Source organism: Pomacea canaliculata, linkage group LG2 (assembly GCF_003073045.1).
Source record: "Pomacea canaliculata isolate SZHN2017 linkage group LG2, ASM307304v1, whole genome shotgun sequence".
Taxonomy (NCBI): Eukaryota; Metazoa; Mollusca; class Gastropoda; order Architaenioglossa; family Ampullariidae; genus Pomacea; species Pomacea canaliculata.
In genome coordinates this window covers 407719-430133 of record NC_037591.1, presented here as the reverse complement: position 1 = coordinate 430133, position 22415 = coordinate 407719, and the positions used below count along the sequence as shown (strand labels likewise).

General features: G+C 39.9%; 1 protein-coding gene across 1 annotated transcript in view; it reads left to right on the top strand.

Annotated features, from left to right (window-relative positions):
• LOC112556427 (vigilin-like) overlaps positions 1-22155 on the top strand; it is a 50912-nt gene extending 28757 nt beyond the window's left edge. Inside the window, exons 14-25 of the mRNA XM_025225424.1 lie at positions 313-399; positions 1288-1419; positions 1998-2216; positions 7103-7189; positions 7380-7514; positions 7741-7959; positions 11053-11194; positions 13314-13456; positions 14869-15108; positions 16826-17047; positions 17628-17846; positions 19297-22155. Of these exons, the coding sequence (XP_025081209.1) occupies positions 313-399; positions 1288-1419; positions 1998-2216; positions 7103-7189; positions 7380-7514; positions 7741-7959; positions 11053-11194; positions 13314-13456; positions 14869-15108; positions 16826-17047; positions 17628-17846; positions 19297-19521 (2070 nt within the window). The 3' untranslated portion in view covers positions 19522-22155. The remainder of the gene's footprint in view (positions 1-312; positions 400-1287; positions 1420-1997; positions 2217-7102; positions 7190-7379; positions 7515-7740; positions 7960-11052; positions 11195-13313; positions 13457-14868; positions 15109-16825; positions 17048-17627; positions 17847-19296) is intronic.
• The last annotated feature ends 260 nt before the right edge of the window (positions 22156-22415 follow it).

Below are 22415 nucleotides of genomic sequence, written 5' to 3'. Positions count from 1 at the left end.
GCTAGAATCATTGTTTGCTGATTAATTTTGTTGTTACTCTGTCAGGTCTTCACTTTTCACAGTTGGTTTATAACTATGATACTTTTGATAGTTGTTTTCTCTCTCTTCTTTTTTTTTTTTTTTTTTTTTTTTTATAAAAAAAGCACCAAGGGATTTTGAGGTGTAGATAATCATATTGAGTGTAACATGTGCTTTGAAAGTATTCCATTTAATCCCTTTCCTTCCTTTCCACTTTCTTTTATTTTCATCTTGAGTCTCACCTGGAATGCTAGATGGTCAGTTGTGGAGTTTTTTTTGGTTTTTTTTTTTCAGATTGAAAGTAACTATCAAGCACAGGTCCACATCTTCAAGGATTTCCACAAGAACATAATTGGGAAGGGTGGAGCAAACATTAAAAAGGTATGATTCTAATATAGCTGATGTTGTGTAATGTTATTCTTTGCTGCTTCTCAAGGAGCTTAAGGCATCAACAAATGTTGCATAAACAACTAGATGATAAATACAGTTACTTAAGCTCTAGATGAAACGCTATAATCAGGAAGAATTCTGGTAACATTGTCTGCAATAATAAAAACATAAGTGTCACTTGTACAGTGCATTCCAATACCAGGACTCATCAGACTCATTGCTGGAAAATAGTTAATTGAGATTAGGTTACCCTTGAACCATGCTGGTGAGATGAGCACGGTGTGCACATATCAACAGTCCATGGAAGAGTGTCCTCACAGATAAAATTGCTGTAGCAACTTTGTAGTAATTGGGACAGCTGCTCAGGAGAGGTTCACATGGAAGGCAGAAGAAATAGTAGCCGGTATCATATCTTTCTTTATCCATTAAATATAATGACTGGTGCAATCTATACTTTTTTTACTTCCAACTGTGTGATTTACTTCTAACTGTGTGTTAAATGTCTGTATGAGTATGTATGCCTGCCCTTGTGAGCGAAGACAAATTTCTGTCCTGGGTCTCCTCGACAGACAATAAAGTCTGTTTTGATTTTGATTTGATTTTGATCAGCTCAATATATCTGTATGTGTAACATTTTTCTTTTCATTATCAGCGAGCTGTGCTGCCTTTAAATCAATGCTATAGTAGTAGTATTATTAGTTGCAGTGGTGTATCTTTAGCCATTAAACATAAGTCACATAAATGAATCTGTATGTAACTTTTCTGTTCATGATCAGTGAGCTGTACAATCTTTAAATCTATTGTAGTATCAAATCTTTATCCAGATTTTCTGTTTATATGCACATTCATTGTGTGTGTGTGTGTTGTTATTTTTTTAAGATCCGTGATGAAACTAATACACGCATTGAGCTTCCAAGTGAACATGCAGAGTCAGATGTGATTACCATTACTGGGAAAAAGGCTGATGTGGAATTGGCTCGTAGCAAGATTGAGGACATTCAGAAGGAACTGGCAAGTTGTTTGTCATTCTTTGTGTATGATTTTAAACATACTTGCTCACAATATCATTTTTTGTTTGTCTGATTAGTTAAATGCTGAATGCCTATTTTGTCCCTTTAGTTTTCACCATGGGAAGTAGTTATCATGCCAGAAGGCTCCCTTTACCCTATGTCTTCATCACATCATTTCCCCGTGACAAGGGTAGAGCATTGGTGAGTGAGGCTATGTGTATTCCACTTCTTCCCCCTTGGGACCACTGGGACACTCTGGGCCAAAATAAGTACACTCTTATCTTTCCTTGTCTTTCCGACTGCCTACCTGCATGCCGCCCTGTGCGGCAGGAGGAGGTAGTTCTGACAAGACTACGTTTAGGACACACCTTTGAGGTGAACCATCACCAATTCATCCGTGGTGTCAAGGAACTTTTAGTGTTGTACATGTTTTAATAACTTGTCCTGAACTCCAGCTTCTTTGTTTTCCTTCTTCAAATCCATCCCAACAGCAGCTATTTTTACTTTTTTAAGAAATATGAGGCTCGATAATAAGATTTAAGCTTTTTATATTCTGATAGTTTTTGGTTTTGACTGCAGGCTAACATAAAAGAAATGACTGTAGAAATTCCTCATCGTCTTCACAATTCCATCATTGGGTCCAAAGGACGTCTCATTCGTGCAATCATGGAAGAATGTGGAGGTGTTATCATCCGTTTTCCTCCAGAGGGAACCACCAGTGACAAAGTTACCATCCGTGGTCCAAAAGATGATGTTGAGAATGCACGCAAGCAGTTACTGGACCTTGTAAATGAAAAAGTAAGCTCTTGTATTATGCAAGTTATGAGAGGGATAAAAGTAGGATGAGTACCAAGATGAATTGCTATCACTCTTTTGAATACCGTTACCATTTTTAGTGATTATCAGGTTGGGAAAATATTTCTTGTAATAATAAATGCAAAATTTGTCAAAGCACATTCTTACACTCCTAACTAAGGAGCAAGCTCTTAGCGCCTAAGAGCAGAAACGAAACATGGACAGCATAAGAGGGACAGGAAAACAAACGAATAGCATATGAGCTATACAAGAATAAACAACTGGACTAAACAAAGAATAAAATCAAATACAGAAAACACACAGAGGAACCAAATAACAAGAACAAGAGCTGAGAGTAACATGATATTACAAAATGAAGGGTGTGACAAAGGACTAGTATTATGGGAAAGGTTAGGAGTAATGTTTACAGAAGAGGTGTGTTTTCAGTGCACATGTAAAGGACTCAATAGTGGGTAGGTGGGGATATGGAAATGGAGTGAGTTCCATTGTTTCACTGCACAATAACTAAAAATCCTGTGACCATGTATTGTTGTTTTGATGACAGGAACACTTATGGCTGCATGATAAGTGCCAAGGCATTATGATAAAGTTCTACCCATTCAATCTTTTAGGACAACAGAGTTCAGCGTTTGTTGAAATGAGATAACAAATTCTTTTGTCCATATTAAATTTTTTGGATGATGGCTTGTCTACAAAAATTTAGCAGGCCATCAGAAAGTCCACTACAGGCCCACTCAGTGTTGCTTGTTCAGCATTAGCAGAAAAAGATTTGAAAACTGTACCAAAAAAAGCAGCTTTTATCTATGATTATAACAAAGAACCTAATAATAGTGGACTGTGTCCTCTGAAAGCTTGAAATCAGGCGATGGCCATGGCATACACTGTCACCCCATCTTCACTAAACACTACTTGCTGATTGTTTGTATGGCATTGTGGTTATGTTTGTGGACTACAAACTATTTTTAGAAGGAAATACAGAAGAGAGAAGCTCACATTAACTCAGTACAAAGTGAGTTAAAACAGAATCGGTGGCATGAAGTACAACTTCTACCCCTATTATTTGAGAGTGATGTCATGTAGCCTAACTGAAGGGGACTAGCTCACTGAGTTTTGTTGTTGTCTTCGATGGGCTGCTCTGAGATTCGTCCCTATTATTTGTTACATGCTTCTTCCTCTTTCTGTTCAAATGATCTGCTTGTCTGCGGCCTGATTGTTTCAACTATGGCCTTCAGTTGTCCCATTGAAAGCCAGCCTCTTCATAGCAGCTTCTTTGTGCCATTCGTCAGTGAGAAGGTCACACGGTGCAGTCCACTCTATTGTCTCTGCTTCAGTGCCAATGTATCATCAATTCTGGTGATCTACAGATGATTTTATCTTAGACAAGACAATTTCCACATTTAACTTGATCAGCTTTTATCACAGATTCATAACGACTGTGTAGATGTGCACTACATAATCTGTGATCTGGCCTCCATTTGCCATTTGTGGCTACTGTTGATTGTTGATTTGGTGCTCTTTAAAAGAAAGAATGAAACAAAAAGAAAACACTCTAATAATCAATTTTTTGTGAGATTCTTTTCTGAGGAAGCTTCTACCCATTCTGGACAATTCATAAAGTGCCAGATCAAACCATATCTGGTGTTTCTTGTGCTGTTCGTCGCATAATGTTCGTCGTTTCAATCTCTACAGCCACTTTCTCTCTGTTGTCTGAAACTTGTGTCTTTGTGTCTTTAGGGCCACAACACTCCTTTTTTTTTTTTTTAACATACTACTTTTTTTTTAACATTGTTCTTGCTTCTTGTGTTGGCTTTTATTAAGATTTGTGGTTATATCCCATGGAAGATTTGATTCTAAACTTTTTAAGGCAAGATGACTTTGTCGCCTTGTTATGGCCTCTGTTGCTGGCACGGCGTAAAACACAACCAACCTTTATAGAGAGTTGTTACATTGTATAAGCCACATCTGTGGTTACACAGCCCAAGAAATAACACGTCAGGTGTATGTTTTTTTGTAAACGACAGGGATGGCTTATATTCTGTTCTGCTCGTTCTTCTGCTCGAAAAGCCTGTAGTCTTGATATGACCATTTGTTTGCTTTTTCGAATGGGTCATTTATCTTATTTGTTAGCTTTTCAAATGTTTAATGGATTTCTGGTGTCTCATATAAGATTAAGTTAACTGAGTTTCTTTAATTTAAGAAAGAGTTTGAATAGTGTCTTTATGGGTACATTCTCTGCGTCAAACAGCTATCTTGTGTTACTTTTTACCTCTACTGTCTCAAACCCAGACAGGCCATTCTGCTTCCCATCCATCTGCAGAAAAATAGTTCTAAAATTCCGGATCAGCATGTAGCCAGTATTTTGACACATTGATGGCAACTTAGTAATTGTAACTCTTGTAACCGGACTGACTGACCCTGCGCTAACACCCTATGCTACAGCTTATCTTAGCGCCAAATCGATCGGTCCGTTCCTCTTTGTTGTTCCAGGGAAGAGGACGGAAGTTCCCAAGGAGAATTTTCCACTCTATGAAAATCCTAGCTCTCGTAGTCGGGTGCGTCGTCTGGTCCTTTTGCCTCGCGTTGTGTTCTTTTTTTTTTTTTTACCTATCCATTACACGCACCCGAACTCAGCCGACCTTGGAGTCCACAAAAGACCCTGCTTTACTTTCCACTAAGTGTCTTTTCAATCGGTGTGTCAATTCCGCCGGACCGTCTCGTATGTTCTTTCTCTGCTGCTGTGTTACGACTGCATACATGGACAGTACACAAACCTCACTCGCGTTCACACAGCGGAGACATGCGTACGACACACTAGCACTCGCTGGCACTAACACGCTTACACAAGTACTTACGGTTCAAAGACATAAATTTATTTACAAGATATACAAAACAACTACCAAACTTATTCTTACCTACCTATCTAGCCAAAACCTAACACCTAACTCCGTGGGGTGGGAAAAGGAGGCTGAGTGATGCGAGCCGCTATTTCCAGTGGACCAGAGCGCCTTGCGGCACCAAGGTACTTCTCACTAGCTCAGGGGTGGGGGAAGAAGCTGAGTGTCACGAGCCGCTATTTCCAGCGGATCAGAGCGCCTCACGGCACTAAGGTACTTCTCGCTAACTCGACTTCCTGGGGTGGGGACGAGAGAGACTGAGTGTCACGAGCCGCTATTTCCAGCAGACCAGAGTGCCTTGTGGTACTAAGGTACTTCTCGCTAACTCAGTCTCAAGGTTCTTCACTTACTGCTATACCCAGCAGGACCAGTTCTCGTACCGAGAGAAAAGGCGCGGGCGCTGCTCTTTGCCCGCTTTTTGTACAGGGCAGCTTGGGTGCCATGTCACCTGCTGTTGCTGCCCGTCTCGCGCTGCGCGCCGTTCGCGCGACCAGTGCGTGGGGTGGAAGGGGGTGTGGGGTGGAGGGACTAGGCACTGTCAGCAGTACCTGCTGACCTAAACAGCGCTCCCGCTACACTGTCTTATTTTAATTACTGCATCATGCCAAATTGATAGATACTTTAGCGCTCCTACCTTACCTGTGAAGAAACAATCAGATTATCGTGTAGGATATTTTTAGATGTTTTTGTCTGCATGGATAATTTACGACAAAACTTGCTTAACTACAAAATTTCCCCAAAGAAGTTTGAATAAAAAATTTTTCCTCTTAAGACCTAAAGTTAAATTGAACTAAAGACCGTTTGGTTGAATGTGCATAGAAACCAGTGTGAATTACTATGTGTAACACTGAACAACTGTGATTTCCTCTCTGAAGAGAATTCCTGCTTCATGTTTCCCAATATATAATATATAAGCCCTTGTGATGATGATGATGATGATGTAGTTTTGTAGCGCGCTTGTATCCGCATCACAAAGATGCGCTCAATGCGCGGTGATCCCAGCAGCCACCAAACTGCAGGTTAAATGATAACTTCAAATAAGTTTAAACAAGTGAGTCTTAAGATTTTTCTTGAAAGATGCAATACTATCAGACTCCTTGGTCGAGAGGGGAAGCGAGTTCCACAAAAGCGGGGCTACATTGGAGAAGGATCTGAAACCCGCAGTCTTCTTGTTAGTATTCCCTGACTGAACACTCGGTCGTTCAAGTCTGAAGTGGGCTGCTGAACGAAGGTTCCGCTGGGGTTGGTAACAGCGAATGAGTTCTTGTAGATAGACAGGCGCAAGGTCGTGAAGACAGCCATAGGTTAAAGTTAACAATTTGTGCTCAATTCTCTTCTCCACAGGAAGCCAATGTAGGTCACGAAGTACAGGAGTAATATGGTCAGTTGTTTTCTTTCCTGCAACTATCCTCGCAGCCGTATTTTGCACTCGCTGTAGCCTCGACAACTCGCTCTTTGAAATCCCCCAGAGGCAGCTGTTGGCATAGTCTAATTTAGAACCGATGAGGGACACAGCAACTGCATTTGCAGTTTTCTTATTAAGACTAACAAAGGACTACTAAGGTGTTACTCTTAAATGAAATTTTTATTATTTCTGATTTTTTATTATTCTGTGATCTACGCAAGTCAGCAAATGTGAACTTGATTCCCTGATCTGTTGTCTGCAATCCTGCCTTCTGCTTCTTCACTCCTATTCTGTTGCAACCTCTCTGTCGCTATGATATAGCCTTAGTTGCTGGCATGGCATTAAAAACGAACAGCGACGTCAGTAACATTCACATTTGCGCCAAAAATGGACAACTGTATGATGCTACTGTGACTAGCTCCACTATTACCACTTATACCACTACAACTACAGATAACTGCAAGTCAATAGATTGTTAGACAAGAAGGCTAGGTATGGATACTTTGATAGTGGTACTGCTGAAGTGACTGCATTATGCCAGTTTGACATGATCTGTTTTCTGTGTGCAGAAAGAGTCCAGCTTCACAGCAGAGATACGTGCCAAGCCTCAGTACCACAAGTTTCTCATTGGCCGTGGAGGTGCCAACATTAAAAAGGTCAGCATAACACTTTGCTGGGCTGAATTATATGTGGAAAAGGTCAAATATAAATGTAATATACTTTACATAATGATGAAGAGCTGGTTTAAGATATTTCTGGAATCGTCAAGAATAAAACTTATTTTATTCTCACAGATAAACTGTATTTATTCTGAAGAACAATATAGAAGGTAGCACATTATGACAGGTACGCGAGAACACCGCAACACGAATTATTTTCCCTGCAAGTGGGGATGCTGATCAAGAATTGATTACCATCATGGGCAAAGAGGAGAATGTCAAGCAGGCCAAGGAGGAATTGCAGACACTCATTAAAAACCTGGTAAGGACTTTCGCATGTTCTTATGGAGCTCTTTTTTTGTGTATAGAAACATGTTTTGATTTAACCTAAGTATGTGCTGATTATTTTCATTATTCAGTTTGTAGGTGGTATGAAACATCAAAATTTTGTAGTTTGCATTGAAATATCTTGAACTTCTTTGTAGTTAGCTTCTGTCAAACTGTTATTAGAGACTATTTATCAACATAACTTAAATGTTTCATTCTAGGATAACGTGGTGGAGGCAGAGATGACTGTGGATGCCAAACATCATCGATTTTTTGTGGCACGCCGAGGTGAGGTGTTGCGCAATATTGCTGAAGAATATGGAGGAGTTGCCGTTAGCTTTCCTCGCAGTGGAGTCAAAAGCGACAAAGTCACCATCAAGGGCTCCAAGGACTGTGTGGAGGCAGCCAAGAAGAAGATAGCTGAAATGGTTGCAGATTTGGTAGGGTGGATTGTTTAGAGTTAAGATTTAGTGTGACAGATTTGGTAGGGCCGATTGTGTAACCAAGAGAAAGAGACATTTTGTGTTGAGTTTAAATTCTGACGTTACTTTTTACAACAAAGGTAGAGAAAGGTCAGCCTTGTTGTTTACAGCAAGTCATCAAATAAGTCTGTCATGGCAAGCTTGTTCATCTAGGCAAATAGATTTTACATTCCTCCAGCCCACAGTATTGGATCCAAAAGGCATGCACTCTACCCAGTTCAATAGCTGTGTGACGCAGTATACATCCCTAGGTTGCCCCAGCAGCATGAGGATAGGGCTGTATCAAAAGATTTAAGCTTTTTCTGTTCTGATAGTTTTGGTTTGGGGTTTTGGTCTGTTGGTGGCCTTATGGGTCTCAACACTCTTTTTACACTTTACCTACTCTTTTACGTTATTCTTTTTTGTGCTGGCTTTATTAAGAGGTTGTTATTATATCATTGCAGTTTTGTTTGGTTTTTTTTTTTTGCAACCTAAACATTGGTAAGATTACTTTATCTAACTGTGACATGGCCTAGTTGCTGGCTCGGCTTAAAACACAACCAACCTAGCTGCTCCAGCTGTCAAGTGGTACCAGATTTCATAGAAGTTTGGGGTAGGTAAGGCAAGAAGGAAAAGTAGTTGTGCACCACCCTCATAAAAGCTGACCCCAGGATAAATTAGGGCTTTAAGGTCACATGACTCTTTTATTACCTTTTTTTTTTGTTGTTGTTGTTTTTTTTTTTGTTGTTGTTTTTTTTTTTTTTGTTTAACATTGCACCACAAAACTGTCATGTAAGTTGGGGGGTCTGGAACACCTAGCCTGCATGCTGTGTAATGCCCACGAAATTGTTTGGTCTGACCCTTTTCATGCTGTGAAACTACATTGTGGCTATGTACAGCAGGTTAATCAGTTGATAATAATGTATGGCCCACAAGTGATCTGATAAATATCCAAGTGGATCTCAGAAGAGAAAAAGTCCCACAACTCTGCTGTTAAGTGAAAGCCTGCCTGTAGCCTATATAGCCTGACCTGTGCATTGATGTGCAAGCTTCTGCAGCGTATTAGGTAAAGACTTTACTCGGAGACGAGACCACCACAGGTACCAGTATTAGCAAATGTCACCCATTTAGGTGTGTGCATTACCAAACATATACACATGCAGAACTTTAATTTTAAAAATTGATGTTTCCTTTGTGAGTTAAATTTTGACAGGTTGTAGCAGAAGCAAACCTTGCAAAGCAAAGTACAGGCATATTGGGAAGAGGAAAGGTGGTGAAATTTTAACCCAATTGAGCACTGTTCTTTTTTCAGCAATAAGAAGTTAAGAGTTAACTTTTTGATGAAGCAGTGTGTATCCATACCTGTATTTTAGATGGGTGTTGTGAGGTCCAGACTTCATTGAAATGTAACTGTTGTCTGCCAAGTTTATGGGTTAACTCAGCGGTTCTCAACCTTTTACTTGTGACGCCCCCCTGACGAACAAAAGTACGTCTGCGCACCCTCTTAGCCAGCAATGTAAGTTAATTTCACTGATACCGGTATAAGAAACTTTTAAAAAATGACCACCTTCCCTTGTAAGCACGTCGCGCCCCCCTGGGGGCGGCGCGCCCCACTGGTTGAGAACCGCTGGGTTAACTCATTCACTACGTCAGGGTTCAAGGTCACATTCCCCTCGTATGCATGGAAATTCGCCAATTTCAAAATATCATAAAAAAAAATAACTTAAAGAGATAGAAAAAAATTTTAAACAAATAATACGAGATCAAGCTGTGTGAAACAAAAATGCTTACATCTGAATCCTGCATGAACAGTCACTTATGAGGTAATCCAAAGCAAATTAGGTAGGTGTAATGGAATTTAAAAGAAAAATTTCACACAGGGTTGCACAGGATATATCATGCTAGCAGAAGATACACCTCCAGGAATCACACTTTAATAACTGCATATAAACTTGAAATGAATAAACATTGTTCTTGTCAACAACAAAAAATCAGATTGATGCATTTAATATTATCGGTACGCTAAGAAGGTACAGAGCCGCGCGAAGATAATTCACTACGAAGCACTGAGTGCATGCAAAGAAAATGTTCACCGGTGTTTTCAAAAAATTATATCTGTTAAACTACAAAAAAGACAAATAATGTGATACGCCGTTTAAAAGAGCATTTTAAAAACATTTGCATGGTGTTAATTTCAAGAATTATAGGTTTTGTTTTCTTGTGGTAAGCTCACATCAAAGATAGTAACTGTATGGGGCATGATTTTCCAAACCAGGCGAAAGGTCACAATCAGAATATTTTTTTTTTTATATAATATATGTATAAACATAAAGTCCCAAACAAGATCATTTTTTAATAGAATATACATTAGAATTTAAATATTACTTATTGTTTGCTTCTCATTTTCTGTTGTTTGAGTACAAATCCAGTCAAATCGAGTTGCGAGCAACGAATGTCAATATGGCGCTCTAGTAAACAAACCACGTTTTTTTAAGTCTTTCAAAGACGAGAAAATACCTGATTGGTTGATTTTTTCAGACTTTAAAGGGAAGCAATCGAAAAAGGAAAGTATCCTAAAGGTTCTTATATTTTCTCCCTTATTTCCGTTGATTTACGCACAGGGTTACAAATTTAAACAGTACACTGGTTACAGAAGTGCGTCGGGCACAGGAGTCCGACACATACAAGTTACGTGAAGCGGTTTGGTCGGACTGCTGGAGCCGACGCAGAGCGAAAGTGTTAAGAGCTTTTGGGAATGTTTGAGGAAAAGGACCCATCAGAGAATGATCTTTCAAGTAACTGCAGAAGCAGACATTGCGAATATAGGGTTTTATTTCATTTATTTTGTATTTCTTGTACACTGTTTTTATGGCAACAGCTTACAAATTGTATGCTCTAGGAGATCCAGCGACTGCTGATAAAATATTATATGCTTTTATAAAGAAGTGGCCAAAGTGACAACTTATAAATTGTACCATGAAGGAGGCCCATGTGAAAGTGGAATGTGTCATACCTCAGCAGTACCATCACAACGGCTTATAATATTTTCTGCTTATAAATTTTATCTTATAGGAGGCCCAGGTGACAGTGGAATGTGTTATACCTCAGCAGTACCACCGCACAATCATGGGGGCAGGAGGATCACGGGTGCGAGAGGTCACACGTGTGCATGAGGTTGGAATCAAGTTTCCTGACAAACCAGTGGCCAATGGCAGTAAGTAGTTTTGAATTCATTGGGAAAGTTTTCAGGGGATATTGTCAGTTTGTTCTTTTTAATTTTCCTTTTTAAGTGATCCCTCTGCCCTGTGTCCTGTATTTTCCTGTGCCAAAGGGATTTGTAGGAAATGAGCTTCATTTGCTCTTCAAGAATAAGCTCTTGGTTTTGAGTTTTAAACTCAGTCAGCAACTTAGGCTATATCAAAGCCAAATAATGCAGTACATGTACCTTAAACAGATGTCACACTAAAGAAATTTCTAGATGAGACCTGAACCCACAGTCAGATACCAATTTATTTCAGTCTCAGTAGCAGTGCTTTATTAAAAGTGTCCAGTCTGGGTTGTGGCAGATTAAGCCATATTTAATGCATTTATTCTGTGCCATCCATTTCTCTTAATGGGTTAACCCTAATTGCCATCAACTGGTTTTATTCTTTAAAATTGGCAATTTTACAATGCTGTTAAAGCTGTTCTTAAGTTTAATGGCTTAAAGTGAAGCTAAATGTGGCCATAGAGTTTGGAAGAAAGAGCCAGACAAAACTACTAAAAATATACACCGTTGTATGTACAAGTATACAGACGCAAACTTCTTGCTACTGCAGCATCACTACCTTTTTTTCTATGTCTAATAAAAGAAACCAGTTTTAGTCTGGCATGTAAACTGACAATCTGTACAACCCACATGTTGATAGATGAATGATTCAAACAGCAGACCTAGTTTAACTGACATAGACAATATGTACAACCCATATATTGATGGGGGAATGATTCAAATGGTTATCAGGCCTAGTTTAACTGACAGGTGAGTGATGCAAACCATTAGCAGACCTAGTTTATTTGCTTAAAATGTTGCACGTAATAGCGGTTATTTGTTATAAAAGCTAGTTGACCATTAAGTCTATCACTAACAGCTTACTATATAACAGCTGTTGTCTTACAAAAAGCAGGATGTGCCTATATGTGTGCGTGCGTGCATGCTTGTGTAATTGGCATCTGTTCAAAATTACAGCGTCTGTACAGTCTTATGGGAAGGTCATTTTGGTATTTGGATTATGAATTTTGCTTTAGAGATATCTCGGTGTTTATGCCTGCTAAAAATGTTACCGAAAGCTTGAAATAAAAAATGTGAGAAGTGCAAATTTTGCCAGGGACATATGAGAGATCCTGCAAGAGAGCTAGTGAATGGCATAGCGGCTGACACCACCATATTAAATAAACCTTGTGCTGCTGTGCTTGCTTGGTTGAGCTTTTGGCCAAGATAGCCTCCTCGCCACTCGAACACTCTGGGCCAAAATCAGTTACGTCACCCTTCCCAGTCTTTCAGACCACCTGCTTTCGTGCCGTCCTGTGCAGTGGGAGGAGGTAGTCTTTATAAGACTACTATTAGGACACACCTATGCCAAGCAGTCGTGCCTTTTCTGAGGCTTCCTCTGGTGTTGGGAAATTCTTACAGTGGTACATGTATTAATACAACATCCTGGTCTCTAGAATACTAAACAGACATTTTTTTTATCGCAGGTTCTTTGTATTCTTTGTTCTACCTTTTCCGATCCATCTCATCAGCAGCAATTTTTGAATTTAAAGAAGATATGGTTATACTAAAAGATTTAAGGGGTTTTTTCCTGGTAAAATTTCATTTTTACTTTCTGGTTTCTTGGTGGCTATTAGGCCGCAATACCCCCTTTTCTTACATATTACCTACCATTTTATAATACTTCTTCCTTATGTTAGATTTTTTTCCTTGTGCTGGCTTTTGTTTTAGGGGATACTACCAAACTCACCTGGAGTTTTCAATATCTTAACTATAGGTATTTAGCGGGACGTTGTCTTTCCGTGATACATCCTCAGTCGCTGGCATAGCATAAAATACAAACAACAGCTAGCAACCTCATGCCAGTGTAAGTAGTTGGGCCTGTAGCAGGGATGGAAGCATTGACCTACCTTTCAAAGGGGGTGTATTGTTATTTATGGGTTACCACTTGGGGGCTAAAGTTTAAAAATCCTTTCGGAACTGAGGGTTGTTTTTTAACGATGATTTTTAATGAGTAAGAAATGTTATATGATGATATATTACATATAGTAGTAAGAAATATAATAATAAATATTTGTCATTGCAGAAAAAGCTGAAGAGGAAGAAGACGCTGTTACCAATGGTGATGTGAATAATCTACAGGGGAGCAACAAGCTGGCTGGCAAGAGTGACATCATTATTATAACTGGCAAACCAGAGAACTGTGAACGAGCCAGGCAGGCATTGCTAGTGGGTTTTGTTACTGCAGTTAATCTTCAGTTGATGCTTTTGATTGACAGGCATATTTTGGTATCATTTTACTTTAGTAAGGATTCCTCTTATATTTGCATGAAGACAGTATTGGTGCAATGCTTAGCACAAGTTATGTGCTTTGTAATTTAGGTATAGTGTGATTTTACAAAGTTTTTCAGATGTAGTTTATTTAGTGTAAGTGTACAAGGTTTTATATACAGTGGAGTCTCGGTTAATGAACACAATTCGCTCTGGAAAGTTGTTCGTTATCCGAAATGTTCGTTATCGGAAACAATTTTTCCCATAAGAAATAAAGGAAATAGATTTAATTGGTTCCCAGCCCCTATTGACTCGCTAATATTTGAAAGTTACAGACTATATTAGTATATGGGTTGGTTTTTTTTAAAGAGAACAGTTATAATACAATATAAATGGAGTTAAATAAACATGAAAACATTAAAGAAAGCATTCAAACATCAGAAACTTGCCGTTTTGACGGCGTGGGTGGATGGAGGTGTGGGGAGGAAGGGGTGGAATTACTGCTTGAATTCCCTCTCCATGAGCACATGTGACATTGTAAAATTGAGGGTGACTTCCCTTTTCTGTCCCTTTGAGGTTGAAGGAAAAAACTTTACAGTGTCTGTTGCTTCTGCCCTTTTTGTAAAACTCTTCGGTAATACGACATCACATATAGTGGTCCGGTGGCGCAACGGTTAGCGCCTGTCACCAATACAGTGAAGGTCGGCTGCCCAGAGTTCATTTCTCGTCTCGGGCACGCTGTTCTTTCTCTGCACGTGGCGTCTGTTTACAGGGCCGGCTGCCTTGCCGTAATATAGCCTCAGTTGCTGGCACGGCGTAAAAAAAACAATCTTCCCCCCACCCCACCACCCCCCCCCCACGACATCACATATCCGACAGACGCATGCCTCCTTCATACTTTGAAATCATTTCCTTTTTCAATTCAATTGTTGGCCACTTCCTTGTCATTACTGCACTATTATTGCTCTTAATCTGCTTTAGAGCCATGATTGAGGATTATCTTATTAAAATAAAGCACAAAAAACTAAATAAGAAGGATGTGAACAGATAAGGAACGACCGATCGTAACTGTGTCTCGAGCGCGAATGATGACATGCTGGTCGGTCACATGTTGTTCACGTGGCTGTTCGTTATCCGAAATTTTGTTCACTATCCGAGACAAGTTTTTGACGAAATTTTTGTTCATTACCCGAGGCGTTCGCTAACCGAGGTTCCACTGTATAGTGTAACTGTACAATGCTGTTTAACTTGTTTTTCATATATATTGGTGCATATTTATAACTCATACATACAAGGATGAAGCTGTCTTGATAATGCTTGATATGGTTTGTGCAGCTAACTTTCATCTCTCATGCTTGTTTTTTCTGCAGGATCTGGTGCCTGTGACAGAAGAGGTTCCAGTTCCATTTGACATGCATCGATTCATTATTGGTCAGAAGGGACGTGATGTTCGGCGCATGATGGAGGAATATGATGTCAATATCTCTATTCCACCTGCCACAGAATCAAGTGACATTGTGCGTGTAACAGGACCGCCAGAGAATGTCAAAAAAGCTCGTGCTGCTCTCGAGGACAAGGTGGCTCAGCTGGAAGCTGAAAAGGAAGACAGGGTAAGAGATGACAACATAAGCATCAGACTTGCAGGGTCTTGTGCTTTGAGAACTTAGTAATATCTGTGTTTAACTTGATACACATATTTTGGGCAGTTGACCATTTATCAGAAATTAAATAGGATCAACCAAGACTTTTCTTGTTACAGCATTGTTAGTCTCCTCCCCTGAATAAAAAGATAATTACACAATGATGACAGTAGGTACCAACAGAAAAGTGCTGGACCTTACCAACAAACTGACTGTTCAACACATATGAATTGAAGACCAGCAGTGATAAGTCACTGGCAAAGCAGAGATCTACGTGAAGGGAGTACAGCTCAAAGAGGTAAACAGCTTTATTTGGGAGCCACCCCTCTCCATGACAGATAAACGCATCAGAATCACAACAGCAGTAGCGGCCAGGCTGAATGGGATCTGGCACAGCTATAATATTAGATTTGCTGTGAAGTAAAATCTGTACAAGTATCTCATGAAATGTGGACTCGGCTTGCCATTACAGAGGGGAGAATACAGGCAATCAAGAACATATGCCTGAGAAGGCTGCTCCAGATCTTAATCAGGGAACATGAAATCAGTGGCTTTTTTGTGAAGTATGATTGTCGCACGTGGGACACCAGGAATCACTAATTGCAGTAGTCAAGCGGCTTGAGCTGGTCTGGTTTGTCCATGTCACCTGGCAGGACACATTCATTTAATGTACCTTGGAAGGAGGTCAACGCGGCAATGACCAGAGGAAAAACTGGCTAATGTCCCATACAAAACCTGCTCACCATCACCCAAACAAAGGAAGGAGTAAATAAAGCTGTGTAATGTATCCATGTGCTGCCCACAACCACCATCAGCCAAGGAAATAGTAAATAATGCTGTGTAATGTATTCATGTGCTGTCCACAACCTCCTCTATCAGCAAAGGAAATAAAGCTGAGGAATGTGGAATCAAATCGTGATTTTTTTTTTTAAAAAAACTTGTCAATCTTTCCTGGTCTAGGCCAGTATCTCCTTCACTTTTTCTCTGCTTGCAATATGGCCTGAGGTCTTACCTACCTTAACCAAAAAATTGGCTTCCTGAAGTGACCCCCTCAGACCCTAATGGGTCTGGTCCCTATTTTATTTTAGACGCAGTGACCCAGTGCATCCACTGTGTGTTTGATCTCCATAATGGATCTGCCCATTCTTCTGTTTTTCATCTGCCCATTCTTCTGTTTATCATCTGGTCAGCCCCATTTTGCTGCAGCTATTTTGGTTGCTCAGCAGCTGTGGTTTTGGCAGAGCCCACCTCTTAAAAATCACATAATCTAGTAAAGTTAATGTTTCTTATAAATTTTCTTTCTTGATTACTTACCAGACAACCTGACTCAAGTGCCATCCCAGCCTTCCCCATCTCTGTTTGGGGGTTGAGGAAAAGAACGTTAAACTCTTTTATATGGCCTTACAAGGTGCTTGAGGGTTGGTGCACCCAGATATAGTGGGAGTCCCTACCACCCAGCATCCCTAACCTATCAAAGGGGGAATAATTCAGTTGGTTACAAAATAATTTTTGCTTCTGAATTATAGGCATGTTTGGTAAATATCAATGAAAGAATTTACAAGGAAAGTGTTCTATTCATTATCATTAAGCAGCTCTTTGACATAATGCTGGCAGCTTTGGCTCAAAACTGTGAGTGGGACTAGAGATGTCCAGTTACGGAACTAAATGTCTGTTTGTATGTGTACAGGCTCTTAAGAGCTTTCAGCTGAAGATAGAAGTAGACCCACAGCATCATCCCAAGATCATTGGCAAGAGAGGTGCAATTATTAGCAAGATCCGTGCAGACCATGATGTCAACATCCAGTTCCCAGATCGCAGTGATGAAAATCCAAATGTGATCACAATCACTGGCTATGAGGAAAATGCATGCAGGGCACGTGATGAGATTATGAATATTGTGAAAGAACTGGTCAGTTTTCTTTTCTTTTCTTTTCTTTTCTATAGGTTTTGAGGTGCTAATCCCTAGGCTGGGTTACTTCCCCATTAGGAAATAGAGGTGTACACAGAATGCATACAGTTCTTTTTATTTAGATGCTTTTAACTTTATAGATTTGTATGTTGACATTACTCTTTTGGCACTCAGCAGTTCAAGACTGTCAAAAAATGGAAATTACTATCACTAAAATAGTCTTGCCAGAATGTAGGGGAGACAAGTATTACAAATGAATGGGTTGGACGTCTGAGGAGGGATGGGAAGGTACTTGAAGTGGTGAAGCATGACTACATGTTTTGTTTACCTACCTTCCCCCGGGTTAAATCATTCTTCCTTGGGAGTTATTTGTCCTGCAAAGAAAATCTCAAAATGACTTTGGACAGAAAATAAAATTCTGATTTTGGGAGGGGGCGAGTGATGAAGAGAACGTGAAGTTGCTACAAATGAGGAGGAACAACTAAAAGACTAGATACTAAAAGAATCAGAGTAATGCAAGTTTTTAGCAGATTTGCACCTGCTATAATGTGACTGGAAACTAAAATTTTTCTGTCGGCAGGAGGACATGACTACAGAGAGCATTCACATCGATCATAGAATTCATTCACGCATCATCGGCAGCAAAGGACGAGCTGTACGTAGGCTGATGGATGACTTCAGAGTGGATATCCGCTTCCCACGCTCTGAGTCAACTGATCCGGACCTTGTTGTTATAACTGGACCAGAAGAAGCTGTGCTGGATTGCAAAGATCATCTGCTCAATCTGCAAGAGGAATATGTAAGCCTTTTGAGTAGCCCTCAGTTACATGAAATGAGATGTTTTTGATCTTTCTTAGAAGACTGGAGAACTAAAATCAGTTGCAGTCAATGAGGTTCCCTTGAGTACGTATTACAAAACAAATTGGGCTTCTAAGCACACCACACCACTGCCAGGTCAACATTTTATAGTTCTTTGGGTGCTTATCAATCGTTACATTTCTTTCTTTCTGTCCATTAACTGCAAACATAAGGTGGTTGGTGGGAGACACAAGATGCAGCGATGACAAAGATGTGTCCGTGAACCTTTTCATGCACCCCTCCCAGTGGGTCTCCCATCTGGTGGCCAGTCCAATTCTTGTTTGAAGCCACCCTTCTGTTTACTCCCCACTGTGGTGAAACTACATCTTCAAATATAGCTGGCTAATTTTGAGTGGCCCACAATGTTATATCAAAATGGCCTTTGGGAGAAAACATGTTCCCCATCCTTGATGTATGCTACAAAATCAACTACTTCAAATAATTATGTAAGTGAAAGTTAATTCCTGATTTATACAGTTTAGTATTTAGGTGACATTGCCATGAAAAAGAATTAGACTGTATGAGCATCAAACGTCTGACAGGTTCCATGGTTTTAGAAGATTCCACAGCCTCACTTTGAGACTATTAACAATTTTATTGATAAAGTCCTAGCAAATACATATCAAGAATAACTTAATGCTCTCCTAATAACTTGTTAGATGGCATTAAACACCAGCAACTAACCAACCCTTTATGGAATGTACATTTGAGGCATTGATAACAGTCATCATTACAATCCTGTGAAAGGTTCTTATCGGTCAACCATGATCTCTGTAAACCCAGCTGTATGTATTTTGATTGGGGAAACTTTAGCTGAAGGCAGTTACAGTGAGCTTGGGCATATGCTGACATGAGGTATGAGGCATGCTCCAGACGAAATTTGGCAGATGTTCTTTGCTCTTCCAACTGCACATTCAAAGCTTTTAAGGAATATCTTCATCCACTAAACTTCCCACTTGCATTCCTCATCATTGTTCATGCATTCCGTTAATGATTGCCACAGAATCATCCATTGGCTGCTTGTCTTTTTTTTTTTTTTATAGTTAACTGTTTATAGTCTTTTTGTATGCAGTGCATAGAGCTTGCCTTTACTATAATGGAAACAGCATTGAACAAACTGTCTAAACATATCAGTTTTATCTTTTTTAAGCCAACTTGAAATAGGGTTAAGGCACATGAGGGTTGAGGTGATCTTTGAACATCTACTGCATAAAACTGATGGCAACATAGGTTTATGAGATGAGGTTTTGTACAGGTTTTCACCTCCATAGTTTCAGATACCTTATGGCTGTGTATGTGTGTCATGTTTCATCATGTTTATTGCTATGTGCTTTTGTTCCAAATGACTCAAATACTGCATCAGCAGCTTCATGGTGTATTTCTTGTTGCAGCTGCAAGATGTGGTAGACATGGAGTATCTTCAGGACCTGCAGCACCCTCCCAGTAAAAGTCAAACTGGTCCACAGTCAGCCTCCCTGGCCACCCAAGGCTTTGTTGTGCGAGATGCTCCCTGGGACCGTGCTCCAGATACCAACAGCACTGAAGAGTTCCCATCATTTGGTGCTGTTGTTGCTCCCAAGTCTGGTCACTCCTGGGGACCAGGCAGGAAATATTAACTGTCCCACATTTCCCAGGCCATTGGTCACAGTGAGAGCTCAGTGGTCCATTTATGCGCACATGCACGCGCACACTCTCTCTTTTTCTCTCTCTCTCGAATTACATAAGGCTTGATTCTGGTGAGGCACTCACATGTTCTTCCTTCTTTGCATAACTGGCAACAATGGTTTATGTAGTAGTTTAATTGTTCAGGTCACCAATGACAAAGCTCAGCCATTGAGCAGATATGAGATAGGTGTTGTGAAGTGCAAGTCAGGATTCATTTAGTTGGAACCTTTTTTATTATTTTTTTTTGGCAGATCAGAGTTTGAGATCAAACTAGTTAGGGTTAGTTTTATGTACAGCCTATGTCAGCAGGCCAGTGCAGGGCATTCATTCCACTCTGGTCAGTCAGGGCAGTACCCAGAAAAGAGATTAAGAATGGGTTTGGTTGTGTTGCAGTGACTAGTGTCCATCAAGGCAAGTAACATGGTCATGATGTGTACAGTAAGATAGGCTTAGCACTACATTCAGCAAGATTCTGATGGGCACATTTAAACAGCCTCTTTGCCAGATTGACATTTGGTCTGAAAAATGGAAATAAGAGGCATTAACATGCTGCTTATTCTGTCTTAAAAAACTAAACAACTTCTCTGTCCTTCGTGGGAATAAGGTTAGATATAGAATGAAAGCAGGGAGAAAGAATTACAGGGTGAAATGATTTTACATCAGATTTGATGTTGGCAACATGTACAAATATCGCAAGTCTTCAAAATAATGGCAAACTATAATTTGTTTTGAGCAATGTTTTGAACCTGTTCAGATGAGTGCACTTATCAGAGCTCCAGCTATGGTTTCCATATTGTAAAGTAATACTTGGTTGTAATAGGATTACTGAACATTTGTGTTAATGCAGAATTGTGTAAAGTGATACAGGCAAATGATGAGTTTATGATTTTGTTGATAATGAGATTTTAGGACTTGAACACTTGCAAATGATGTGCAGAAGAAGCAGTCAAAATGATGACCTCGATGCCAATGACTGTTACGATAGCATGTCATGCAGTTTAGTCATTGAAATTTTCCAACAGTCCACTGTGTTATAAGCACTTTTTGCAATATGTTACATGGTTTAAAACCTGGTCATAACAAATGGCATCCTGTGCTCAAATGCAATATCATGCTGGTATCTACCAGCAGAGTTTAACACCAGCACTTTCATCCTTTGTTTACATAAAATAGACATTATGTTCCAACCCCCTCTACCCATAAAAAAAGTTTGGAGAGTGGGTTAGCATCCATTCTGTAAAAGATCTAGCTTTGTTGACGCTGGTGTGGGGTTGACAGGTTTAATGTTGGTTTTGCTGTAGTTTTAGGTTTTTGGTCCTCTCCACCTTTAGCTCATCTGCTTCTTTAGACATGCAGATGCTGTCTGTTGGGCAGACCCTGACCCTCGGTGACGGGAGGCAAACTGATTTTGGTCCTCTCCACCTTTAGCTCATCTGCTTCTTTATATGCAGATGGTGTCTGTTGGGCAGACCCAGCTCCCAGTGACAAGGGGGCAGACTGTTTTCTACATGGACCATGTTCATGCTGACTTGTGAGTTTGATGCTGGGTGTTGTGTTTGTAATCATTCATTTTCTGGAAGGTTATGGTCCACTTTCAACAGAAATCAGTGTGTGAGCCGATTAATGTGTTCTCTTTGAGAAAAAAGTGTCGCAAAGAACATGTTTATGCACTGTGCCCTGACAACAGGAAACTGACAATACATGGAAGAATCTGGTGCATTAAGCAACATTTTGTGAACATTGAAATTTTAAATGCTTCCTAAATTTTGTGACATGCAGAAAAATAAATAGAGTGCGAATGTAGTCTGAAATCTTCAGATAGTTTCATTGAAAATTTGCAGGGTTTAGTTTCCTGGATTGCGTCTGGGACTCTAGTGGACCAGTTAGTGCTGATCCCAATCATCTGTTAGTGTGCTTACAGCATTCTGATGTGACCAACAACAGTCCGCTCTAATTGTCTGTAAGCCTGTGGGGTTTTTGAGTCGGCATTCAGTACATAAGTAAACCATGGAGTTTGTGTACATTTTTACATGCTACAAATATATTTACCTGTACATGCTCCAGCATCAGGTGTCCCACTTTGAAAACTTTGTGCTTTGATTTTGGAGCATTTGATAATGGTTGGATCAGCTGTCCAGATTCTCCTGCAGCAGGTAGGTCCTTGCAGACCAGTTGGTGGCTGGGCCACCCAAGTCACCTCCACTTCCCCTCCCCACTGCTTCTGTTTTAGAAACTGTTTTTAAAGATTGCCAGTGGTATCGGTACCCTTTTTATGGGGGCTAGTGGGCTATGCATGCTAAAACAATTATGTATACACTCTGTAAATGCATTTTACATGAGGCAGAAGAGTGGGAGAGTGTATGCTTGTGGTGTGTTATCCAAGTGTACACTACTGGTATATCCAGCTTCATTTGTGGTATGATATCCAGGTGTACACTACTGGTATATCACACTTCATTTGAGGAATAAATTTCTGACTGTGTGATAGTATTGTCTGTCAGGACAGCTCTATGTGATGAATTTACAGGTATAGTGCAAGTATTTACCTGTTACACGTTCATTGGAATAAAAGTGTAAATACAGTATCGTCTGTTTCTGTGTTAAATGTATGCATGTGTGCACACATCACTTTTAACTTCTTTGTTAACATGTTTGCTAACAGGTAAACAGTTACCCCTGCCAAACTTTTGAGAATCTTTTACACAAATGCCTTTAAAAATGTGTGCAAGAATGAAAAAACTAACGAAATAATATAGTCGTGGAATGTGCTGTCAAGAGACTTATGTAGTATCCTTGTACTATGGAGAGACTGGGTCAGCTTGCAGCATCCTTGTTGTACAGAGAC